The following is a 12,426-nucleotide window of genomic DNA, read 5'->3' on the forward strand; positions in this document are numbered from 1 at the left end:
ACTGGTTCCAAAAACGTGCATCAATAATACCTTGCTAGACAATTAGGATGGCCTAAATTCCTCCCTTCTCACATGAAACTACTGTATAAAAAAAAAAAAAAAAATATTGAGAATGCAAAAGAGGTGCTAAATCACCCAAAATCCCAAGGTGTCCAGGAACGGAGCCAGGAACCATTATAAAGGAGATCTCTTGTTGGGGTTCCCAGATGATACGAGAGTGCATAACTCAGCCTACCAGACTCGAACCCTTTTTACACAATGTGAGTTTGTGCATGTACTTCTGGTGAGAATGTGCCCCAAGCTGAACTATAGAAATTAATGTAGGACTGTGAAGTGCTCAGCCAGGAATGAATTATTAATGACACCAATTCTTAAACAACCTGTGCAGACAAATGTAAGAAGACAGCTTGTGATTAATACTTATGTCCTAACTCCGTGCTCTTCCCTCATATCAATGTTGGCAGAAGGAGTATAAAATTAATTGCTTAAAACTAAGATTTTTTTTCCCACATCAGCTGAGGTGTACTAGGACACTTTGAAGTTAAAAAAGAAAACAGTGCTCTGAGCTTTAAAAGGGCAAGGCACCACCAGCAAGAACTGACACTAGCTGCATGGTAAAAAGTTGTGTTTTACAGTGTAGATAGTGGGAATCAATTTTGGCTTTAGATTCACTTTAACCACTTAAGGACTGCCCTATAGCAGATATACTGCTACAGGGCGGCACCTGTGTTCCTCCGTCAGCTGGAGCACACTGCTCGGGATGCCTGTGCACAGAACAGCCACCCTGATCAGTGTGCTTACAGTAAAGTTCCCCCCCGCCCCCTAGTAAACCACTCCCAGCACATTAACCCTTAACCCTTTAATCGCCCCTCACATTGACCCCTTCCTGCCCAGTGCCATTAGCACAGTATCAGTGCTTTTTTTTTTTTTTTTTTTTTTTTTTTTTTATAGCACTGAGCACTGTATTGGTGTAACTGGAGATGTCAGTGACACCAAGCTAGTTCCCCTCCAGTGTCAGAATGTCTGCCGCAGTCCCACTAAAAGTCATTAATTGCTGTCATTACTAGTAGAAAAACTGTCATTACTAGCGCAAAAAAACTTTAAAAACGCACAGGCGATCAAATACCACCAAAAGAAAGCTCAATTCGTGGGGAGAAAAGGATGTAAATTTCATTCGCGTGCAGAGTTGCATGAACCGTGCAATTGTCGCAGCACTGTAACACAAAAAAATTACCTGGTAAGGAAGTGGGGGGGGGGGGGTAAATCCTCAGGTGGGCAAGTGGTTAACACACACAAAGCCCTTTTGAATGCTATACAAGCCCTCCTGTACTGTATAGAGCCTTCTATATTATTTTGGAGCTGCAATGATCTTCTAAAACTGTCACATTTTTATTTGACGTCAGTATGGCAAACCATCTTCTGCTCGTGCAACTCGATTCCTCCTTTTTGATTAAGACTGCAAAAGTCAAATTACAAGAATTTCCTGAAAGTAGGTTTTCATTTGGTGAGATATAGTCTATAGCTCTTGAACACATAGATATAGATACTGGAGTTGGGGCGTGTCCAAGATGGCGATCGGACCAGTCGCCTGAACTGGAGCTCCGACGGCTCATCTCCTCATCCACCGGCATCCACCATACATCAGAGGGCGGGAGTGAGTGTGAGACTCACCCGTCCCCGCGACATCCCTGCTGGGCAGCTTCGGGCGCTGTTGGCGCCACTCGGAGGCGGTGACCAGGTGCGGCCTTGTTGCGGCCGGGTGGAGCCGCGGAGTTCACCGGCATCCACCATACGTCAGAGGGCGGGAGTGAGTGCGTGACTCACCCGTTCCCTCGACTTCCCTGCTGGGCAGCTTCGGGCGCTGTTGGCGCCACTCGGAGGCAGTGACCGGGTGTGGCCTTGTTGCGGCCGGGTGGAGCCGCGGAGTCCTCCGGCTCACATCGGGCCGATCGGTGGTGACAGAGCACGCGGGGCAGAGGTGGGAAGGGGGAGGACTGGTCGCCCCCCCTCCCACTCGTTCAGTGAACGATCCGCCTGTCGTCCCTCAGTTCCAGACGGGACTACAGGAATATAAGTGTCACCCTCCCTCCCCCCATATATGACACAGGGGCGGTGTGGAGTAGTGAGGCCTAGTGAGCCCAGGACCTCTTCCATCAGGGTACAGGCTGAGTGCATTTTCAGTCCAGGGAGACATATTATCCATGAGTACATTCCTTCTCCCACAGAGAACTGCCAGCACTTCCCGATCCATTGGGTCACCCCCCACACAAACCCAGGAAATATCGGCATATTGTAGAGGCCTTGCTACAGCCTTTACAACAGGTAGCTGTGCTGAGGATAGGCCTATAGCAGACGTCCCATACAGATTCATATAAGGGGAAGGCTGTGGTAATCCCTGTATCCGTACGTCCGCACAGCAGAAACCATTGACCCCCCCTGTTTCGCTTATCCTTTCCTGCACGCTGAGGCATATAGTGCAATTCTGGGCCTGTTGTAAACTACCTATTCTCATTTTCACATATCTGTTCTGGGGGATCCAGCTTGACCCCAAAGAAAATGGCAATATAATACCGTGAGCCTTGACACACGTAGGTGGGGCTACGCAATCTTCACAGAGAGGCGACGCAAACATGGGGAAGGCAGACAAGAAAGCTACTACTCCTCGCTCCAGATCCCCTCTCCGTACAGGTGGTCCTGCTAATCGCAGTATCCCGGAGCTATTCCGGTCTCACACTCCGGATCACGCAGAATCCTCTTCTATTGCATCACCATTACATTCGCCTACAAAGGAGATTCCATCACAGTCTATTAGTTTGACAACAGTTGCCACAACAGCGGCCATACCTGGACATGTCGAACCTCCCCCTCTCACCATCGGGGATTTGAAAGCGGTTGCATCAGATATTAAAGGGACTCTTTCAGCGGCAATAGCTGAGCTACATATTGACCTGCAGGAAGTGGCGCATAGGCTGGACGCAGTGGAGGATAAAGTTAGTATGCAAGGCCTTGCTATTCATGAGGTGCGCAAGCAGGTTGACACGCACTCAATGCACCTAAGAGAGCTCGATCGTCATATTGAGGACTTGGATAATAGGGGAAGACGACATAACATGCGGGTGCGCGGTGTACCGGAAGCAATAGAGTCTGGGCAGCTCGCCCAAGTTCTTTTAACCATCTTTAATGATCTTTTGGAAAGACCGCATGAATCTCCTATTGAGATCGAACGTCTCCATAGGGCCCTACGTCCCAAAGGCAGAGACACGGACCCACCGAGAGATATAGTTTGCTGCCTAGTCGACTTCCGACTTAAAGAGGAAATATTACGTAGAGCTCGGGACAAACAGCGCTTGTTTTACCAGGAAACGGAAATTAAATTATTTCAGGATCTCTCCCATCTCACTCTGCAACGTAGGAAAGACCTGCGCCCCTTACTAGATTTACTTCGCTCTAAAGGTATCGCCTACCGTTGGAAGTTCCCGTTTGGTCTTGCTGCAACACATATGGGGAGATCAGCTCTCATGAGATTTCCGGAAGACCTTGCACCATTCTGTGAAACCTTGAATATCCCTTTACCGGATATACCTAACTGGTCCAGTGCTTCTTCTTTACAATTGCAGCTAGATGACAGCCCCATGGAAGCACAGTCTGCTGGCCACTTATCTGGAGAAAGACGACGCAAATCTTCACACCCAGCTTCAACTTCCCCGGTACGAAGAAGGCTTATTAATGATGACAGTTTACCAGCATCGCCTGCACACCGTAAGGCACGTCATGAATGACCTTTTCCCGTTTTCTGATATTCATGCTCATGGGTATAAACACCCCCACAGTCTGAGGCTGCTTTACTAGTGAATCGAGTAGGTTTTGTTATTTTTTATCCACGGTTCCTTTATGTGACATAACTAACATCACCTGTACTTCTCAAGGGTATGTGTATCGCTTCACATTGCCAAGCTTCATATATGTAATATGTATCGATCATATATATTCGTTTTGTAGGCATGTAAGGGCTGAGGTATCCTTATTTGTGTTATGAAAGAGAGATGTTGGGATCTGTGGAGCTATTGGTTGTGTACCTGCTGGTATTGAAGGGCTCTTTTTTGCTTGGCTAGTGCGCAATACTATGGTTCTGAAAAGCTATTTGTCTTGATCTTGCAGATAAATTCTCCATAAGCCTTGAATTGCCTCGGGACTAGCCTATACGCTTGTGCATACCATCTTTGGTGGGACGGGGGATGGGGGCTTGTGCGGATCAGTAGTGTACCGAGATGTGTTTATCTCTCCTGAAGCATCCTAAACAATAATACCATAATCTGGATTCATGGGATTTCGTACCATCTTGGTGTACTGCTGTACGTGCTTGCCTCTGACCCTTGTCTCTTAATTAGATCAATGCTAATATCATATTAATAGTCTATTCGCATTATTTATTTGCTCTCCTTACATTATGTTGGTCTTACAAAACTCTTGGGATACCTCTATTTGCAATTCAGTTTATGATATGTTACATACCTCCTAACTAGATGTGAGTACTGTGGTATTTTTGATTTGGAGTATGAGTCCATACTATATGATTTTCACATGTATAGTTCACTCCGTGGATGGGTGCAATTTGGCCCTATACATTTAGCTGCTCTACTTTGTCGCAGACTCGTTGGGCCACAGATTGTAGATGCTTCTTCCCCAGCAACCTATCTTTGTTTTGTAGGTGATGGGGTGTTTAACACTACTTAGAATCCCTCAGTTGGGATTATTACTTACATTATCTTTGGAAAACGGTTTCAGGAGATATTTGGCCCTTGGCTTACATCTCAGTTTCGGCATATGGGATTATGTTGCTCCTGCCATGCACTTTTTCATGTACAGTAGCTATCTTTATCCGAAATTGATATGACCTATGCAGACCCTTTTCAAGTGACTCGCGTGTTTATGTGGTACGATTTAAAGTATCTTTTAGGAAATGACAGATCACAGATTGCATTGTATATGACTCGTGATAACATAATATGTATATGGTAAAATAGGTTACGCTCAATTGCATAACGTATTTCCAATGACTGTCCAAGTTATGTCATACAGTTTTAAATATTGGGTCTTCTCCTTTGGCATACATTCACTTTTACACCTATTGTTGCACATCACTGTTTAGGAGCCTTGATAGGGTCCAAGTGACTACCTACAACCTTGAGTTTATCATGATGTTGCATATAATACTTTTAGCATACATCCCTCCCCTGTTACACTCCACTTATCTCTCGATACAAGTCAGCTACTTCCCACCTACGTATATGTGTCAAGGACACATCATATTGGATCACTCCCCCTCTACAACTTTTATCCAGGAGAGTTAGGCCTCTTTAGAACTATACTGTATATTCTTAATACGGCCGTTTCTGGGTTTGACACCTCTCCGACAGTTTATTCGAGATTCTCACACAACGTCTTGCAAACAACCATTCCATAGGAGCTTTACTATGAGATAGAATAGCTGGACTATTCTGCCTCTGGAGTCGAGTTTTAAAGGAAGTTGAAGGAACATAGATTAATACATACATACGGACATATATGAAACACACCTGACACTTCTATCTTTTTTTCTACCTAATTTTTTGACTCTGTTCCTTTATAATTTAGTTTCTATTCCAACAGTTTAGAAACTCTATATTAATCTTTTTTCTTCTGATACCCCCTTGTTGTCGTCGTCCCGTCCCCCCCCTTTTTTTTTTTTTTTTCCTCTTTTCCTCTCTCTCTCTCTCTTTCTCTCTTCGCCTTCCCCTTCCTCTCCCTGCCTCAGCGATACGTATTGAGTACACTTATAGCCCTCCAGCAACCAGTTCGTGTAGATTTCATAATGGCTAATAAACACGCATCTAAACAGTCATTTCGCACACTTTCCGTGGCCTCTCTCAACGCAAGGGGCCTAAATGTGCCTGAAAAACGCTCGCAACTACTCACTTATATGAAGAGCCTACGTGCAGATGTGATCTTTGTCCAAGAAACTCATTTTCGAGCAGACCAAGTCCCTAAATTCTCTAATGTTAACTACCCCACGGCATTTCACTCAGTTAATGCGGAAGTAAAAGCTAAGGGGGTATCCATTTTGCTTTCTAAAACGCTCCCGTTTGAACTTGCTGAGTCTCTTGAAGATCCCGAGGGCAGGTTCCTTTTTCTCAAAGGCACCCTCTTTAATAAACCGCTTACCCTAGTCAATGTTTATAGTCCCAATACTGCACAAGTAAGCTTTTTTCGTAAAATCACCAAGTTACTTGCTACATTTCAATCGGGTATCCTGATTCTGGGAGGCGATTTTAATGTGGCTCTGAACCCACTGGAAGATACGTCCTCGGGGTTTTCCTCCATACCGTTCCAAGCACTCAAACAAATCAAATTTGAATTGAAAGACCTTCTCCTTCATGATACATGGCGTACCCTTCACCCTTCGGACAGAGATTATACCTTTTATTCTGCTCCTCACAAACGCCACTCTAGAATCGACTACTTCTTTCTCTCGCAAAACGATTTAAATACCTTGCAGTCTGCCTCGATCGAACCAAAGATCCTCTCAGATCACCACCCGATTATGATAACGTTGCAATTCCTGGATACACCAGGCATATCCAAAATATGGAGACTGGATCCATTTCTCCTTACGGATTCCTCAGTTACCCTCCAGATCCGTGATTCTTTGACAAACTACTTTCGAGAAAATACATCCTTGGAAACGACCCCTCTCGTACGGTGGGAAGCACACAAATGTGTAATACGTGGACTTATAATGTCAATCTCAGCTGCGCGAAAACGTCGGGCTCAAGCATCATTTTGTTCTTTATTGCAAAAAGTTCGCTCACTTGAGTGCGCACATAAACGATCTATAGCCTTAAGATCGGCTACTGAACTAGATCGAGCACGACAACAACTCCGCGATGTCGTAGAGAAGAAAACTAAGCGTAATTTTACTCTACAACAGAAGCTTTTCTATGAACATGGCAATAAGAGTGGCAAATTTCTTGCTCGGGCGCTACAATCTAAAAAGGCAGCTCGACACATTTATCAGCTCCATTCCAAGCATGGACGCCTACTGAAAACATCGTCGGAAATCGCGGCGGAATTTGAAGAGTTTTACTCTAACCTATACAACCTACCTTTACAGCCCAAACCAACAGGTGACATTAGGCCACGTAAGACCATTATACAGGCCTTCCTCACGCAATATCTCCCCAAACCAGTTTCAAGGACACAAGCGAAAGAATTGGAGGGAGCTTTGACGCTACAGGAACTACAACAGGCTATTACACAGTTGAAACCTGGTAAAAGCCCAGGACCCGATGGCTTTATCAACTCTTACTACAAATCTTTTCTTGACATTTTAGCGCTTCCATTTCTACAGGCCTTCAACACATTAGACACGCCAGGACAATCTATGAGTCATCTTTCGGAGGCTCACATTACGGTTATACCCAAAGAGAATAAAGACCAAACTTCTACAGTGAATTATCGTCCGATTTCGCTATTAAATGTTGATCTAAAGATCTTTGCTAAAATTCTGGCTAACCGCTTACTACCTGTTATAGACTCCATCATATCTCCGGACCAGGTGGGCTTTGTTCCGGGCAGAGAGGCCAGAGATAACACAATTAGGGCCATTAATATACATCACTGGCTACTTCAAAAGCGACAACCTGGATTTTTTCTCTCTTTAGATGCCGAAAAGGCGTTTGACAGACTAGCATGGGATTACCTGGAGGCAGTTTTGATTGGACTAGGACTACCTTTGCGCTTTTTGACTTTTATTATGTCTCTATATATAGCCCCCACAGCGCGAGTGCGCGTTAATGGTCACCTTTCGGACTCCTTCTCAATTGGCAACGGGACTAGACAGGGATGCCCCTTGTCACCCCTCTTATTTATCCTTACATTGGAACCTTTATTGAATTGCATTAAGGATAATGCTAACATCAAGGGGATTTTGATCAATGACAAACTACATAAAGTGGCAGCCTTTGCTGATGACATACTTCTTTTCCTAACAGACCCGCATATCACGTTGCCAAACTTGCTACAAGATTTCAAACTATTTCAGTACTTGGCTAACTTTAAAATCAATTTTTCTAAATCTCAAGCACTTAATGTATCATTAACTCCGGATGTGTTGAAACAAGCGACATCAAATTTTCCTTTTACTTGGCAACGTGAAGCTATCACTTATTTAGGAATCCAATTACCAACACATCTTTCGGAATTATATACAAAAAATTTTCTACCCCTCTTACGTGACATCTCCAAAGACCTACAGACATGGAATAAACCCTGGTTTTCTTGGTTTGGTAGGGCAGCTATACTAAAGATGAACGTGCTCCCCAGAATATTATATCTTTTGCAGACAATACCAATCCAATTACCAAACTCATTCTTCAAATCCTATAGAACGCTCTGTACCTCCTTTCTTTGGTATAATAAACGCCCAAGAATTAGCTTTGCCCAACTCACCATGCCCAAGAGGAGTGGAGGTATAGGACTTCCGGATATTCACCGTTATTACAGGTCCTGTCACCTAGCCAGAATAGTGAACTGGACAACAAACCACACTCGTAAGGTGTGGGTTGGTGTAGAGGCTGATTTCTCAAAGATACCACTCTCCACCTCCCCGTGGCTGAAAACCTCTCACGTCCCTTCCGAGTTTCGAGAACACCCACTTATAGGTCCCACTCTATGCTGTAGTGCTCAGTTGTTCCAGAAAAAAGAACTATCTTCCTTTCCGAGCCCTCTTACTCCGATCAAATTGAATCCGGACTTTATTCCAGGGATTTCTCCGACCTTTCTCGCTGGGTATGGCCGTGCTGAGAGTCTTACAGTGGGTCAATTCTTCAAAGATTCTAGCCTCTTATCTACAGAAGACATTGCAAAGACGTGGCCATCCATTACACTAACACCATGGATATATAGACAAATACACCATTTCTTACGTAACTCCCCACATCTAAAAGACTATTCAAGACCGCTTACTGCATTTGAGAAGCTCTGCTTTACGGACATCCCCCAGCGGCATGTTATATCTAAGCTCTATTCCTATCTTGAAAGTACTAACACATCTCATTCGCGGAAGACCTGTTCAGCCTGGCAACGTGACCTACAACTTCAAATCTCACCAGAGGACTGGGACCACATTTACGACCATATGCATAAAGGCTCCATTTGTGTCTCTACCCAAGAAGGCAATTATAAATTATTTTCCAGATGGTACAGAGTTCCGTCTTGGGTTAGTAAATTTGATCCTAACGCCTCAGATCTATGCTGGAGATGTTCCCGGGCAACAGGTACTCTTCTACATATCTGGTGGGACTGCCCGCGGCTGCAACCCTTCTGGAGAAAAGTTTTGGACATAATCACTCAAGTAACTACATACACCCTAGACTTTACCCCAGCACAATGTCTACTTCATCATTCCTCACTTTCTGTGCGGACTTATCGTAGGTCGCTTGCTTTACACATGATAAATGCGGCAAGACAGTGTATTCCGGTCCATTGGCGATCGGAATACGTTCCCACCGTGCGAGAGTGGATTCTTAGGATCATCAGGATCGCAGAGATGGAGGAGCTGATTTCAGTGGCAAAAGAACACCCCGAGAGATTCAGGAAGACTTGGGCGTGTTGGAATCATTTCCAAACTACCGATACTTATCATTGTCTAATGAAGGAATGAGCGAGAGGAGATTTGGTGACACGGAAACCCCTAGAACGTTCACTTCAGGAATAGTTCCATTACGGGACTTTAACGAAATTGTATTTCTAAGTAATGATTGAATCTGTCTCAGCCTGGAAGCTGCTAACTGATATGACTGGTTTGGTTATGCCTATTTAGTTATATACCTCCTCCTTCCCCCATTCACCTCCCCCCCCCCCCTTTTTTTTTTTTTTTTTTTTTTTTCTTTCTCTCTCTCTCTCTCTCTCTCTCTCTCTCTCTCTCTCCCTCTACCTCTCTCTCTCTCTCTCTTCATCTGTATTCGTCCCCTACGTCCCTCCTCGCCCCACTATGATATTTTTTCTCATACTCTTCCTCCATTCCCTTGCTCATTTCATTCCCATCTCTTCTTTCTCTCTTTTTCACCTCTTTACCATATTCTAACTAACTATATTTTTCATAAGGTACAGAGTACTTACAGACACACAGGTGTAACAATACTCCTCCAATCTAATCTATAATGTTCAAGTACGGAATCCTAAGACATATATGCCTTGAGTTGACACGACTATTGCTATATACCTCACTGTCCTGTTTCTTTAGATCTCCCTACACAAGGACTATTGTACCCCGTATTTCTATAAATTACTTACTGCTAACATCATTGCTATGGGTATATACGGTGCCTTCCCCTTAGGACTGTATTTCAGGTTGAGCTACGATTTACTTCTATGTCCTGAACCCGTCTGCGTTACGGGAGAACATGCTTAAAGACTTGCGCGGACTGCGATCCGTATTTGTTTATGACTTGTTATGCCTTTCATATCTCAATAAAATTTCTTGGAAAAAAAAAAAAAAAAAAAAAAAAGATATAGATACTGCTGTTCTTGTTACAAAGCAGAGACTGTTGAGGTGGCAATAGTAAAGACACTCCTACTCAGTTTGGAAAAGATCATAAGGCTAACAGGTTAGAATAAGCAATACATTTAGCTCAAATACCCGAAGAGGATTTGAATTTTGAATTTGAATTTATATGATTAAAAATGAAACTCAATTTGTTTTTGCAAACAAGCAATGAAAATTATTCCAACATACTTGATGGATTCCAGGACGGTCTGACGATGTTCTGCAGCTTTTAGCCGAATTTGCTCCCGAATGATATCAGCATTTTCACGTTCTACCTTGGCACGAGCTCGAGCCTCTGCTTCAATTCGCATCATCTCATTTTTATGTCGCAACTCCATCTCATGCTCCACCGTGGCTAGATGGGAACAAACAAACAAGCAGCATAAGCAGAGGAAAAGAGACACTTTGTTCACCTTCAGTTTGCTAAAGTCCTTGAAACGTGTACCGGTCGCTTGGATGGGATTCATTTTCAGCAGAAACAAAAAGGTACAAGTTCACTTTTGGGACCATGTCCTCACTTCTAAATACTTACTTTCAGCAAGATTGCTGCCACCTCATTTGCTTATTTTAACCAAGTGAAAAAGCCCTGGATAAGTGCAAAGTTGGTCTGGTCAGAGCTTACATTGGTCAAAAGGACTCTCCCTCAAGATTTTGCAAAATACAGTTCTGCTCCTAATGCTGCATAAATCAAACATGTTCACTGGTTTGTTTAGAATACATACCATATGGTACATATCAAGCTGATCTTTTGGCAGAAGAGCTTTCATTTAAAGTGGTTGTAAAAGGCAGAAGGTTTTTTTTTTACCTTGATGCACTCAGGTAAAATAAAATCTTCTGCATGCAGTTCTCCCCTCAGGCCCCCTTATACTTACCTGTGCTCGATCTTGATACAATGTACATGAGAGCAGTGTCTCTCTTCCTCCCCAATGGCTCAGAGACAGCAGTGGGAGCCATTGACTTCCACTGGGAGGGGCAGAGCTGGCTGTGAGTGTGTGTCAATGGACACAGAGCCAGCTCAGGAACGAGCATGCATGAGTGTCCCCATAGCAAGCTGCTTGCTATGGGGGCACTAGGCAGGGGGGATGGGCCAGGAGCACCAGCGGAGGACCCGAGAAGAGGAGGATCACAGCTGCTCTGTGCAAAACCATTGCACAGAACAGATAAGTATAACATGCTTGTTATTTAAAAAAACAAAACAAAAAACTTTACCTTTAGAATCACTTTACATAACTTCCTAACAACCTAACAAGCCACAAAGGATATAACTTTTGTGTGCGTAACAAATGGCTCCGCAAACTCAGATATTATCTTATATCTGAGTATAAAACAGTAGCAGTGACCACATCACTGTGCAGCACATAGAGAGCAGGTCTGTGGGAGGGACCCAGCAGGTCTATGCACTTCAGGCTGCCTGCAGTAAATTACAAGGAAAGGAAGGATGGGTGTTGGATAAAAGACCAGTCACTCTGCATAAAGAAATGGAGCTGCAGTGATCAGTCTTTATTACAGGAAGCTCCTACACAGAGGCAAATTATCACACTGGATTACTGCACAGAACTGGAAAAAATACACCAAGGACACCATGATTCAAGAAAGAACATACATGCCTTTTGTATTTAGACAATATCTGCTTATCCCGGAGTTCAGTTTTGGATAGAGTGGGGAAGGATTATATTTTTTAATTGGTGTTGTGTTCCTTCTGGGTAGACACACCCTATTAGTCTTGATCGTCATAGTCAGACACAGAAAGTAATGGAACAATCAGACAATATAAAGTTGTTAGCCCAAGAGGCAAGGGTAAATCTGTCAATAAAGGCACCTGTTCCACTGACATGTAAGAG

General features: G+C 43.8%; 1 protein-coding gene across 1 annotated transcript in view; it reads right to left on the bottom strand.

Annotated features, from left to right (window-relative positions):
• LOC149447432 (ATPase family AAA domain-containing protein 3-A) overlaps nucleotides 1–12,426 on the bottom strand; it is a 118,722-nt gene that overhangs the window by 87,439 nt on the left and 18,857 nt on the right. The window contains exon 6 of the mRNA XM_089652553.1: nucleotides 10,775–10,940. Coding sequence (XP_089508679.1) covers nucleotides 10,775–10,940 — 166 coding nt within the window. The remainder of the gene's footprint in view (nucleotides 1–10,774; nucleotides 10,941–12,426) is intronic.

Source organism: Staurois parvus, unplaced genomic scaffold (assembly GCF_062004578.1).
Source record: "Staurois parvus isolate SC_StPar_1 unplaced genomic scaffold, SC_StPar_1.0 ptg000686l, whole genome shotgun sequence".
Lineage (NCBI taxonomy): Eukaryota > Metazoa > Chordata > Amphibia > Anura > Ranidae > Staurois > Staurois parvus.